This window comes from Trachymyrmex septentrionalis, unplaced genomic scaffold (genome assembly GCF_001594115.1).
Source record: "Trachymyrmex septentrionalis isolate Tsep2-gDNA-1 unplaced genomic scaffold, Tsep1.0 scaffold112, whole genome shotgun sequence".
Taxonomy (NCBI): Eukaryota; Metazoa; Arthropoda; class Insecta; order Hymenoptera; family Formicidae; genus Trachymyrmex; species Trachymyrmex septentrionalis.
This window is the reverse complement of record NW_017304248.1, coordinates 1,158,021-1,171,133: the sequence shown is the minus strand read 5'-3', so window position 1 is coordinate 1,171,133 and position 13,113 is coordinate 1,158,021. Positions and strand designations below refer to the sequence as shown.

At 31.6% G+C, this 13,113-nt stretch overlaps 2 protein-coding genes across 3 annotated transcripts; one reads left to right on the top strand and one right to left on the bottom strand.

Annotated features, from left to right (window-relative positions):
- Positions 1-602: 602 nt before the first annotated feature.
- On the bottom strand, positions 603-7,838 carry LOC108751703 (thioredoxin domain-containing protein 5). The gene is made up of 5 exons (XM_018492016.1): positions 7,128-7,838; positions 4,434-4,580; positions 4,153-4,258; positions 3,793-4,083; positions 603-1,141 (listed from the first exon to the last, which is right to left on the bottom strand). Exons 1-5 carry the CDS (start codon positions 7,304-7,306, stop codon positions 677-679), a joined length of 1,188 nt encoding a protein of 395 aa, XP_018347518.1. The 5' UTR covers positions 7,307-7,838; the 3' UTR covers positions 603-676.
- Positions 7,839-8,649: 811 nt separating this feature from the next.
- Positions 8,650-12,008, top strand: LOC108751670 (leucine-rich repeat protein 1). 2 transcript variants are annotated; one of them, XM_018491975.1, is made up of 6 exons: positions 8,650-8,941; positions 9,290-9,373; positions 9,476-9,646; positions 10,698-11,252; positions 11,348-11,658; positions 11,756-12,008. In XM_018491975.1, the coding sequence occupies exons 3-6, from the start codon at positions 9,485-9,487 to the stop codon at positions 11,982-11,984; spliced, it is 1,257 nt and encodes a 418-aa protein (XP_018347477.1). In that variant the 5' UTR covers positions 8,650-8,941; positions 9,290-9,373; positions 9,476-9,484; the 3' UTR covers positions 11,985-12,008. The 2 variants fall into 2 exon arrangements, with proteins under 2 accessions (XP_018347477.1, XP_018347484.1); XM_018491982.1 differs by lacking the exon at positions 9,290-9,373.
- Positions 12,009-13,113: the final 1,105 nt, after the last annotated feature.

Below are 13,113 nucleotides of genomic sequence, written 5' to 3'. Positions count from 1 at the left end.
TTAAATTTATATATATATATATATAGACACACATACATACACACACATACACACACACATGTATATCTGTTAATTATCAGAAATCTTCAAATATTTAAAATAACAAACATCACTTATACTGCGCATACTAATACAATCATATGTTAAAAGTTATAATAGGATCAATCAACTTATTCTTTCTTATTTCTGAAATCAATTAATACTTATATTGGGTATACGAAGAACAAGATCAACATTAATTATTTTATCTTTTAATAAAATTTTATAGCCCCACTATCAAGGTATACGCAATAAATAATATAATAGTATAAGGGATAAACAAAAAAGAATTATATGTATAAATGCAAAATAAATGAGAAAAGACAATAAATAGATATATTTTGAAAGCACATTTTTTTACACGGGATTACATTTGAGTATGTTACATTCTATATACTAACGTATCGTTTATTTCTCGATATATAAGATATAAAAATGAAAAAAATTCCCACTTCTTCTATTTCCATTTGGCAATAAAAAATCGAACCATTATGCGTCTTAAATTAATTAAATTATTCGAAGTATTATTGGGAATACATTATGAGACACACACACACACACACACACACACACACACACACACACACACACACACACACACACACACACACACACACACACACACCTCTCGACGAAATTACAATTCGTCATGCGTTTTCATGTGATTCATTACGAAGTCGTACAGATCGTCGAGATTACGCGAGCCATTGTATTCTGAGACCTTGCGTCCATTATGATATAAGTACAAAGTTGGAAAACCATCTACCTCCTGTTCATTGCACAATTGTTTACTTACGTCGAGTGTACAATCGACTTTGATAATGTTCACATTATCATTGCCGAAGAACTTCTTACCTAGCTCTTCCCATGTAGGAGCCAGACGTTTGCAATGTCCGCACCAGGGTGCGAAGAACTTGACGAATGAAAGGCCCTTTTCGATACCTTGCTTGAAACTATCAGCCGTCAAACTCAATATAGCATTCGGGATTCCGTCAGTACTTTCAAGCTTCCGGCTTGACTCATTCTCTGCATTTTTACCCAGCATCATTGACACATAAGCTTTCAACTCTTCATGAGTACGCTGGCCAGTATATTTATCCACCTAGAGATTTATATCCCATTAAATATTCCATCAAAAGTTCTTTTATGTAAAAGAGAATAAATCTGTTTGCGTTATTTGCACTTTTTACATCTTCGTTTTTTCTCTTTAACATCCGAACATATATACATTTATCTCATTTTAAGTACAACAATTTTTGAGAATTTCAAGCAACGAGAACAGATCTAACTTAGTTTACTGAAATAACTTAAAGAATTCCTGGATTTTCTAGATATTTCTATTAAAAATTGTAGGTAAAATTAAAAAATTTTTTAAGAATCGACAAAAAAGAGAATTATAGAGACCTCAGCTAAAATTATACACTGTAAACATCTTATATAAAATAATTTCAGTTAAAAAATAAATAAAAAAAAAAATAAAATTTATAAGTTAATTTTTTTTATGAATATTTCCTCGCAAAAAGAAACTACTGCAGTAGTGTATCAGTGCAATAGTGCAATAGTGTCGAATTTACTACTACTTAGTGTATATTAACAGTCCAATAGTGTAGCAGTGTATTAGTGCTCAGTAGTTTTTTTGTGAGGGAAGAGTTACAGATGGCATAATGTAACACAGTGGATCATTACTTTGTCATTTAATGTTAAATAAAGATGAAGTGATCACTGTATTATATTGTCTCTTGCAAAAAAGTACCAAATCAAAAAGAAACCTGAAGATGCCATTAGACATAGGAACATCAAGTGTCAGACATAAAAGCTTATTGCATACAATACCAGCTTCCTTAATACAAAATAATAAATTAAGAGAGGTTAAAATATACCATTATCCTAACATATAATACTGAAAATTTAGATTTATTTACATTATATAATGTAAACTATAAGATTCCACTACCAGCAGTGTATCATGAGGAACAAAAATGAATTCCTTTTCCAGTAACTAGGTGGAGTGTTCCTATAACATTTAATGTATATATTTATATGTATATAGCTTTTTTTAACTTCGACTTAATAACGCTGATGTCATAATTCCGACTTAAGTAAGTCGTGTTCACGGTCAGATTTATTTTATTCCCGAGCTGAAAAAATGAAAGAATGTGAAAAGTCAGTTTATGTTATTTTGTGTGTGGCCTCTTTACTAAACGACTTTGAGTTATTATATCGATGTAATAATTTCATTGTAAAATATAGTGTTTTACACGACATCTAACGTCAATAATTTATAATATCGACATTATGAAACTGACCAATCACAGTCATTCCATTCTTCAAAGGAATAGCTATGTTAGTCAGTTTCGTAACTTTGATGTTCTAAATCGAGCCGTGTAAATGTAATAACTATTAGTAGCTGCAATGATGATCCACAAATGATGAACTCATCTAAACCTAACTAAGAGATCCTCAAGTAGATTCCCTCACAAAGTTTCTTATATTCTTCTCCATTAAGAGTCGCGTGAGCCTCTCACCTACTTGCTCTCGGAACCCATAGTCCGTTCTTGTAAGCTTATTCAAACGTATGAAACAAAGGTGTTCAAACTTAATCTTTCGAACACATACTTGGATAGCAGCTTCAGACGTCAAGGTACGAAGAGATAAAAAAAGGAAGCACGTGGAAATCGTGAGGGTCATGAGATCAAACCAAAATATTTCAAATTAATTCAAATACATGCCCAGCGCCCTGCTCACTCATTTTTAAAGATTTAATATATATAAAATGCATGCGCATATGGCTAGTCATTGCATGCACACGTAACTATAGTACATGCGCACTGCACAGTTCGCAACATACATATCGATATGATAGATTTTATAATCTCAGTAATAACAAACTGCTATTAGTAATATCTTGCTTCACGAGATACAGCGAGATTTTTTTCCTCGTTAAATCTTTACTTTTACATAAAAATGCATCGATTGAATGTATTTTGATAAACATTTAAAACGAGGTATTTTCTACATTTATCTTCTCTACAATTGCAAAACACCTATAGGATAGTATAAAAATGGGTCACTACAATTATTAATATTAATGAATTTCTATTATATATTGTCTTCTACTGTTATCCTGATTTTTTTAAATAAAAACTCGCGAAAATATATGTAAATGTACGTCATATATATCCGCTTTCTAATTAAATTAGGCATCAAAACTCTTAGTTGCAGTCATGTCTATTGTATACTTTTAACATGGTGGAATTAGAAAGGTGACTCATTGAGAATAATAGCGGAGGATCAGAAATTGAGTTCATTTTCCACGTGAACGAGTCAAATGAATTTCTGCAAATGAACTCAAAATTTGATTGGCTGACAGATCTCCCTACTTTCAACTCATCCATCAGAATGAGTCATTTTTCTAATTCCTTCATGTGCTTTTAATATTATCATATACTATACGTGTTGCTTTCAATTAATTATATATAAGCCATAGCGCATTCAATAAAGCTATTATTATTATTATTATTATTATTATTACCGATTATCGACATTTTACATTATCAAGAAAAAATAACAAAAACAATGTTTTCAGAAAGAGGCAGAATATAAAAATAAAATTTCAAGGATTTCTTTATAAATACCGATTTTCAAGGATAAAAAAATCTCAAAATTTCAGGTTTTCTAGATTTTTTTCAGACAGTAAGCACCTTGTAAATAATTATTCTTTATGCGAAAAAAAATCGATAATTCAATCAATACCTTTTTTCCGTCTTCAATCCACAGCAGCGTAGGATATCCCTTAATGTCAAACTGGCCGCAGATAATACGATGCTGTGTACAATCTATCTTAGAAATACTGACTATGTCGTCGTTGCGAAGACTGTTGGCTAATTCATCCCAAGTTGGAGCTAATTTCTGGCAATGTCCACACCAGGGTGCGTAAAACTTAACAAAATGATGTCCAGAAGATACGTGTTTTTCAAACGTATCTTCTGTTAATTCTAGTAATCCATTCACTGCTTCCGGAGGAGTCGGCATAACATCTTCAACCTGGAACATATAAACTGTGACTAACAATTCAATGCAATAGCATTGAAATTCAGTATAAAATATACATACCATTGAACTACCTAGCTGATCATTAATAAAAGAAGTCAATGTAGGTAAATCACGAGTACCTCGAAACTTGACGCCTTTAATTTCTCCAGTCTTGTAAAATTTTAATCTATGTCAAAAGACATCATAACATTATATGTAATTTCAAGATAATTTACAAATAAATCTGTATAACACCATGCATAAAGATATTATCAGATATAATTATGGCGCATATAAATTAAAAATCAATTTTCAACAAATCTGTTTCGGACAAAATTAATTAGATGGCAAAAATGTATTACGTAGGATAACCAGTAACATCTTGCTCGCTGCACAAAATGCTCTCGGTTGTGCAATCCACCTTGGCGATTCTTATATTACTGTCCTCTTCATTCGAGATCTCTGCCAACTGCTCCCACGTAGGGCTAAGTCTTTGACAATGCCCACACCTTATACAGAACATTCCCAATTGGATTTCATCGTTCAATTAATGTAAAAAATAATATTCGTGCTATATAAGTTCTACTACTAAAAAAAAAATAGATTTATTTCTTAATTAAAATAAAAAACAGCATGAAACACATTTGTTTTATTGAATTGATTAATTATAATGGACATGTAAAGTTAACACCACACATTTCAACTTTAGATCTTGAAATTCTGATTAGAGATATAGCTTCTACTTTGGGTTAAATAGCCTTGTAGATCAAAAACTTTAAGTCTTTTAACGTCATATTAAGGTAAGATAAATTTTAAAGTTAGAAATTAGTTCTTTGAAAATTTTTTTCAACATATTTCACTAAATCTAAAAATCTGAAAAAATATCGAATATATTGGGTAGGAGAGAAAGTTTCTTTATATTTTTATGCAAAAGTTTTTCATTTGTTGCGAAATTTTCATTATAGTTATATATTCGCTAGAGCAAAGTTTCAGCTTTAAGAGTCTATTTTTTTAATTGCGTTATGATGATTTTTATCGGAGTTATAAGCAATTAAAGTCAGAATGTTCTTTTACTTAACTGGCGAATAACTCAGGAACATTCATAAATCATTCAAAAATCATAGGAACATTTTTTGTAGGGAAAGCTTCAAGCTTTCACGATAAGTACTCAAAAATTTTCGTAAATTTTTTTTGAGCACATGAAAGATTCCCAAAGTGAAAAGAAAATTTTTCATCTTTTTCAGCTCGTAGTTTTTTATATGTAAAAATTACCAAACTCACAGAAACTCAAAAAATATAGTAACCTTTCGAAAGTAGAGATTTCAAGCTTTAAAACCTTTTTTTTAAATTTAAATTTCATTTATTTTTGACGATTTTAAAATAAAAAAAAACAAATGATTGAACTTTCTCCCAAATCCAATAATATATGATAAGATTTAGCTACTTTATTGAATTATTTTAGAAATGATCCTTCAGATCATATAAAAAATACGATTTTTAAATTCTTCTCTCCATATTTTTTTTAATTTTAAACATCCGTTTAGATAAATCAGAAAAAAAGATACTAAAAATTACATTGATATCTCGAAATGGTGGCTTTTGTGGGATGAAACTTTGTACATATATACAAAATATTCTTTCGTTTGGGTTTGTTTTGCTTCCTGTGGCAATCAATTACGTGCAGGGCCTGAAAGCCCCTCTTTATTCTGCTACACATTTTACATTTAATTATGTGTATAATACAGATATATTAAAATTTTAACATATTAAATAATACATTAAAATCAGAGAATGGAAGTAAGAATCATCACACACAAAATTATATAAATTACAAAATTCCATAATCATAACATAAGACCCTTAGACCAATGAGCATCTTATGTAAATGAATATGGCGTCATTATGTTAGATGGTTATTGGTTCAGCAGTCTTAGGATGATTATGCGGCTAATGTAATTTTGGGTATAATGGTCTTAATTCGTCAGGGAGCGTTTATATTGCCGTAAATGTATGCTGTAATCTGTAAAAATTGACCAATTATCTTCGAGTATTCCCTTCTTATTATCAAATGACAGGGGAATATTTGACTGTGATTAGTCAATAATGTGATTACAGCAAATATAACGGTTACAGCCAATATAAACGCTTCCTTACTTGTAGCGAAATTACAGTTACTTTTTTGATAAGTTTATTGATAACTGTATTACCTTTTTTTCGATAATTGTAACGGTAACATAGTTACATTTTTTTTTTGTAACGGTAATGAATTTTACAGTTACTTTACACACGATTGGATACGGTTTGATTAGACAAGCCATTTATAGCACTTGAGATTAGAAAGCTTCTAGGCACCTGTCTGCTGTGATTGGTGATTGTCGATTTTAAAAAAGTATCGAAAAAGTAACGAAAAGTTATTTTTAAAAATCGATAACTAATAACAGTAACTTGTTACTTTTCTACTCGATAACGAGTAACTGTAACTTGTTACTTTTTAATAAGTCACTGTTACCAGTTCGATTTTTAAAAATAATTTTTCGTTACATTTTTCATATCGAATACCATCAATCACAGCAGATGAGTGCCTAGGGGTTTTCTAATTCACAAACTTGGTGTGAGAAATTAACCAATCACAATCGAGTATTCTTCTCACATTCGACTGTGATTGGTCCATTTCTTACTCTTACTTTTTATACCAAATTTACTCCACATATTGTAGATCACTCCTAAAAATCAAATCAATCAGCTGATTGATCTCTTTCCATTCGATTGTGATTGATTGTTACTTATAACTTACTACATCTTACTACTACCATTAATAGACGGCCCTCAATTTCTCGGTTCGTACAACTTTTTTGCTAGATTCGTTGATTTCATGCCAAAATATATTGAATGGACCTACTTTTTTATCAATATCAAACATGAGATAGCTCAACTCAACAATTATCAAAATAAGTATAAATTGCACTGTGTCTTTGATTTTAATTATAAAATAAATCAATTCTTTAAGAAACAATTTACAGCACGACTATATAATGAGAATACATGCATTTCTTTACCATGGTGCATAGAACATGATGAAGTGATTTTTCTTGCCGACTTCCATGGAAAAGTTATCGCGGGTATACCGAAGAGTATGTGCATCTTCGTCGTGGCCATGACTCGTTTGACTTAGTACAAACAGAAGAAACAGGATCCACCGCTTAGACACGCAATCTATCATCACGAGCGGCAGCATCGTTCGCGAAACGGATGAGAAATTGTTCAAGCCTGTTTGGACGATATCCCGTCGGGAAGAGCAAAAAAGCACGACGATAGCGATCTTCAAGATTTTTCAACGACGAAGACCCGTGACCTTTTCGTGCCGGGGCTCAAAAAATCGCCAATTGTGACAGCACCATACCAAGTGTGATCTCGAAAGAAGGTCTGCGACTGTGTCCGGGATTCACAATCACAACTGCTCATAACATCCTGCCGTAGATAGACAGTACCTTGCCGTCATGTATAACGTATCAGAAATTACGGAAGAGAGAATTTCTGCAAGACTTAGACTGCTCGACTCCGAATTGCCTCCGAATCACTCTGTCTATCTCAACTTTCTCGCGCGAACAGATACACATTCCGCCCAATTCCGCCTACCAAACATCAAAAAATCAGTGACGATAACCGCGACAACTGAAATCACTGGCCGTTCTTCCACTATGGCGAATCGCGAAAGTACAATTTCGTGATGAGCGATACTGTATCGATATCCCCGATATCGAAAAATTCATGATATCGCCGACGAGATATTATTAAAGACTGTCAGCCCTGGGCAAATTTTCGACTGTATAAAAAGGGTCCCGGAGATAATTAAAGAATGCTGACATTATCGACAATTGATATAAATTTGCTATTATTAACATAAATGTTCCATAAATAAATATGCATACTTGTAAAGCTATAATATCCTATATATTGCAGAAAAATTACAATTTTTTCTCTGCAGTTATCATTTCTGTTGATAATGAATGTCGATAACACTGAAATTACAATTTTAAAGAAAAATCGAGTATTATTGAGTTTTAAATATGTCCACTAAACTAATAAATCGTAAAATTAGTACAATATAATCAGTTTTTAACTCTTAATTACTTCAATATTCACAAGGACGCCAACTCCCGTAAGGATGTCGGTCTTTAATAATATCTCGTCGGTGATGATACTTATTATTATCAGAGAAAAACCTGAGAGTGGATATCACTGCCTTTTCCGTAGAATAATGTCCATGTTTCTGAGGTTTTCTTCCATACTATTACGTGGATTAGATAAGGACGAATAACTTTGAATGTTCATCTTTATTTAAACTCACGTAATAGTATGGAAAAGAACCATGAAAACGTCGACATTATCTTAATGCTGAATTCACACTGGATCTAACGTGTGTCGTATCGACATTCTACAACCAATCAGAAAATAGAATCTTATTTGCCAGGCCTGATTTCTCCTCCGAGTTGGACTTTCGCTCTGCCACTGAGCCACACAGCCCTGACGCTGTTGGTATTTCTGTTGTGTCCATATCTAGTAAATTTCTTACCCTCTTTTCAGCACTCAAATATATAGCTACCTCATTTTAAGTTCAAAAATTTGGGGGGGGGGAGGGGGATTTCGAACAACGCGACACACAGACTTATTGTTTATGCATGTGGTCTTTGCTCCACGAAGAGCCATACATCAGAATACCGGATTTATCGACCTTTTAGTGGATCGAAATCAAGATAGGGATCTTTAAGAAGAAGAAAAAGTCTCAGGAGAAGAAAAGAAAAATATTTAATTGGTTATAGCATAGATTATGTATAACCTGTATATCACTTATTATCGTGGCGTTTTAAAGGTTAGTCTAATTTTGGTAATTCTTCAGAATAGCCGCCCCAAACCAAAAAAATAACATATCCTACCCCCTCGGGGCCTAACTGCCTAGAAGTTGCAACCTAGACAGTAAAAAGACCGCTCTAAAAAAACTGTTCATACAGGTTAGCTGTCTTCATAGGTTAGAAATATTCCAAGCGGATACTATTTACGCTGCAACTTCTAGGCGGTTAGGCTCCGAGCGGGTATGTTAATTTTCTTTTGTTCGGGGCGAACCAATAAGTACCAGTCTATACACTCTACTGTCTATACGACAGATTAATAATCGTGTAACACTTTAGTCAACTTTAACACTCAATATCTCGCTTCGCAGAACAGTCTTGGACTTTTTTTCTGCCAGATTCTTTTATTGTATGCAAAAACGCATTAAATGAGCCTAATTTCATTGAAAACGGAGGTAAGATAGCTATTCTGAAGAATTATCTTAATTTTTTCTCGTTACTGCTCATTACATTTGACGTTGCTCCGGATTTGACGATTTGGCTGGTGTGCGGAACAGTGAACGATTATGAAGTTTCATTGCTATATCGAGATCCACGATAGAATATTATCTGTCTGCTCGCAGAGAAGATCACAGTCGATCTTGGCATTCACTAAGAAATCAGTTGAAGATGACGACGTATATCTGTATCTGCAAACACGACAGAACAAGCAAGGCACCAAGTACCAGGTAGCTGACAGTAATACTAGTGTCTAATTGTCTGTTTTTCTAACAAACTCATTCTACAATTGCATAATCATAGTCATAAGTGCCTATAATTGTAAATATAGATCAACTCTTACAACTATGCATTTATAAAATAGACTTTATAGACTGTCTACGATAGGAATAATAGCTGTGTTCAACAGAAAAAATTAATCAGTGAGTACTCAATGATTCTTTAGTACATAAGAATTCAATACATAAAAAAATTAATCAATTAAAGTCCTTCATTTTCTTTCTTTCCATAAAATAAAAGACTAATTAGTTGATTCTCTCATGCTTTATAAATTATGCATTATACAAAGGTCTGTGTTCTAGGCTTTAATCTCATTTTACAATTGACTAAGCATGATTGTAGTTGTAAGAATTGATCAGTCGAATATTCTCATATTTAACTATAACTAGTCAATTCTCATGCCTGTTCTGTGATAGCCATAAGCATAGTCGTAATTGTATTTGTAAGAATTGACCAATCAAATATTTGACCAGTCAAATATTTTCTTCATATTTGACATGATTAATCAATTCTTACATCTACGATCACAACTGTGCTTACGGCTGTCATAGAATAGACTTTAAGCTAAAAACATAAATAAGACAGCAGTGACGATTCGGCCAATCACAGTAGAGAACCTAAGGCTTATTACCTTGTGTACTCTATTGTAATTGGCCAATTCGCTTATTATTTAAATCTTACCGCCTTAGTTTTTCTATATGCTTCTAGCTTTAAGGGATCTATACACACTTTTTATAACAGTAATCTGTAAAAGATGTAGCATAAGAATTAGCCAATTACGTTAAAAAATTATAAATTTTGAGCTCCGATTGGCTAATTCTTACGATATGTCTAATGGTTACAGAAAATGTGTAGCCCTTACTTCCATTGCAGATTTTTTTAAACTTTAATTAACTTTTATATCGTTTTAATAGTTTTTATATTTTCAGCAGAATTTAAATTGCATATTTCATTTTATTTTTGAAGAATATATCTGATAATCATCTTTCTTCTTATTTTTAGATTGTTAATAATGTAAAACAAGTGTTCACGAAGTTTATCGCCGATGGCAAAGTTACAATAAGACTGACACAACCTTGTCACGATCTGATAATTCAGAGTGATTCAATTCAATTGAAAAGCTTTCTTCGTATATTGAATCAAATAATAAATAGACATTCTCAGCATGACGTTCTCGTAAATAAGTACACAGTTATGCCTAATGTGTCTTTCAACTCAAGTCAATTCTCCATGGGAAAAGTCAAAATTGTAGTAAAGAAAAAGTCTGACTATCCAACATTACAGGGTTTCCCAAGAACTACAGAGCAACTAATTTTAAGTGGACTGAGCAGAAAGTCATTTGATCGGCAAATTTTGCGTTTGCAAAGTCTAAGAATTCTAGATTTGTCGGACAATAACATCTCTTATTTGCCAAAAGAGCTAGGCACCTTACCTCATCTTCAACAACTTTTACTGTCGCAAAATAATCTTGGAAAATCACCTAAATCAAAGTGGACATGGTTAGAGCAAACTGCCATTAAGCATAATTTGCATTTGTTAGATATAAGTAGTAATTTAGTAAGTATCCAATTAAACTTAAAAATTATATTAATTAATAAAGTAGATTCTGTTTTCTATAAATTTATGATTGTTATAATAATTTTTATTCGCAGTTAACTGAATTGCCAACACAGATTAAAAACCTAAATGCCTTGGTACATTTAAAGATTAGCCAAAATGCATTGACGCATCTACCACATAATATTAGAACTTTACGAAATCTGAAAGTTTTGGATGTAGCAAGAAATCATTTGTCATATTTACCAGTGACCATCACATATCTGCGATTACAGCTTTTAGATGTTACAGAGAATCCGTTTACGGAATCCTACATTAAAAATGATGTTTGTGGAAATGACAGTACAATGACAGTAAAGATGGCAAGTCTTGTTGAATGGTCAGCTAAGAGCATTCTAAAGTCTAGGTTCTTGTTTTCTTTTTTTTTTTTTTATTTATATCGCATAATTAAATATTTGAAATATGTGATGAATGGATCAAGAAAATTTTTATATCTTATATAGGATAACGTATGATGCAAGTATAATACCATATACATTGGTGGATTATTTGGATGAAGCAAAATGCTGCTACCTATGTAGAACTGCCTGTTTTGATTGTTACATAAAGAAGCTCATATATGTACCTTTACTATGTGCCGAGATAAAAAAGTCGATGTCTACAGCTTTTATATTTGAAGCTTATTTCTGTTCGTTACTCTGTGCTAGCAATATCCTCTGTAAGTCAAAATAAAACACTTTAACACATCTCAATCAATTTTTTTCTATTTTAAAATATGATATACAAAATATACGTGTATTTAAATTTATATATTTTTTATTTAATTATTTTTAATTAATATTTATTATGTATTTACTACTAAGATAAATTTATATAAACATTATTGATCGATAATCAAATATAAATAGAACGATATAATTGTATATTTAATTAACATTTTTATATGTCATTTTATCTTAAATTATTAATTATATACAATAAATTTTGTATTTATAAATATGACAATTTGTTTTTAAAGTTCTGAGTAATAATTGTAATTTTATATTTCAAAATGAAAATATAAGATAATTCATATTTATAGCAAAATGATAACAATAGTCTATTCTGAAAGACAGATGTATAAAATATTTTGTAAAATCATGAAAAGAAATAAATTTTACTATTCAACAAGAAAGAACTTTTTTTTCAATACAAAATCAAAGATCATGATTTCTTTTATGCAGGATTTACAATAGGAATGCGTTCAGGAAAATGCTATTCGTGCATCGTATTATTTAGCGCTACAAACATGACCTCACTAAGGTCCATAATACACAAAAAAACTTAAAACAATAAGACTTATAGGATAGACTTATAGGATAGACGAAGTGTTCATACAAGAGTAGAGTTCCTCTAATAAGAGTTCCGTCATATTCAGGAAACAAAAGTGGTAGTAAGACAGTAAAATAGCTTGTTATAGCTTGTTTTTTCACTTTGGCTGGTCATAGAGCCATGGCACACAAAAAACTTAAGGCAGTAAGATGTAAGTAGTAAGAAAATCAACATGTTGGATTAGCTACTGTTTTTGTTGGCTGTATTCCAAAATTAACTGCCAGTACTGAAAACTGTGCGTTACTAAAGACAATACTTAAGTCACAAGACGCTATCTTAAGATTATAAGTCAGCCTTTCTACTATGGCTTATAGTCGATTCTTATATTTAAGGCTCAAGTACAGTCTAAAGATATCATAAGCCAATAAGAAGGCTGTATTAGCATCTTAAGACATTTCTTAAGACATTACTTAAGACGGTTTTGAAATAAGAACGGACTATGAATATCGCTCTTTATTTCATACTCATGTTCTCTATTAATGACGGACGT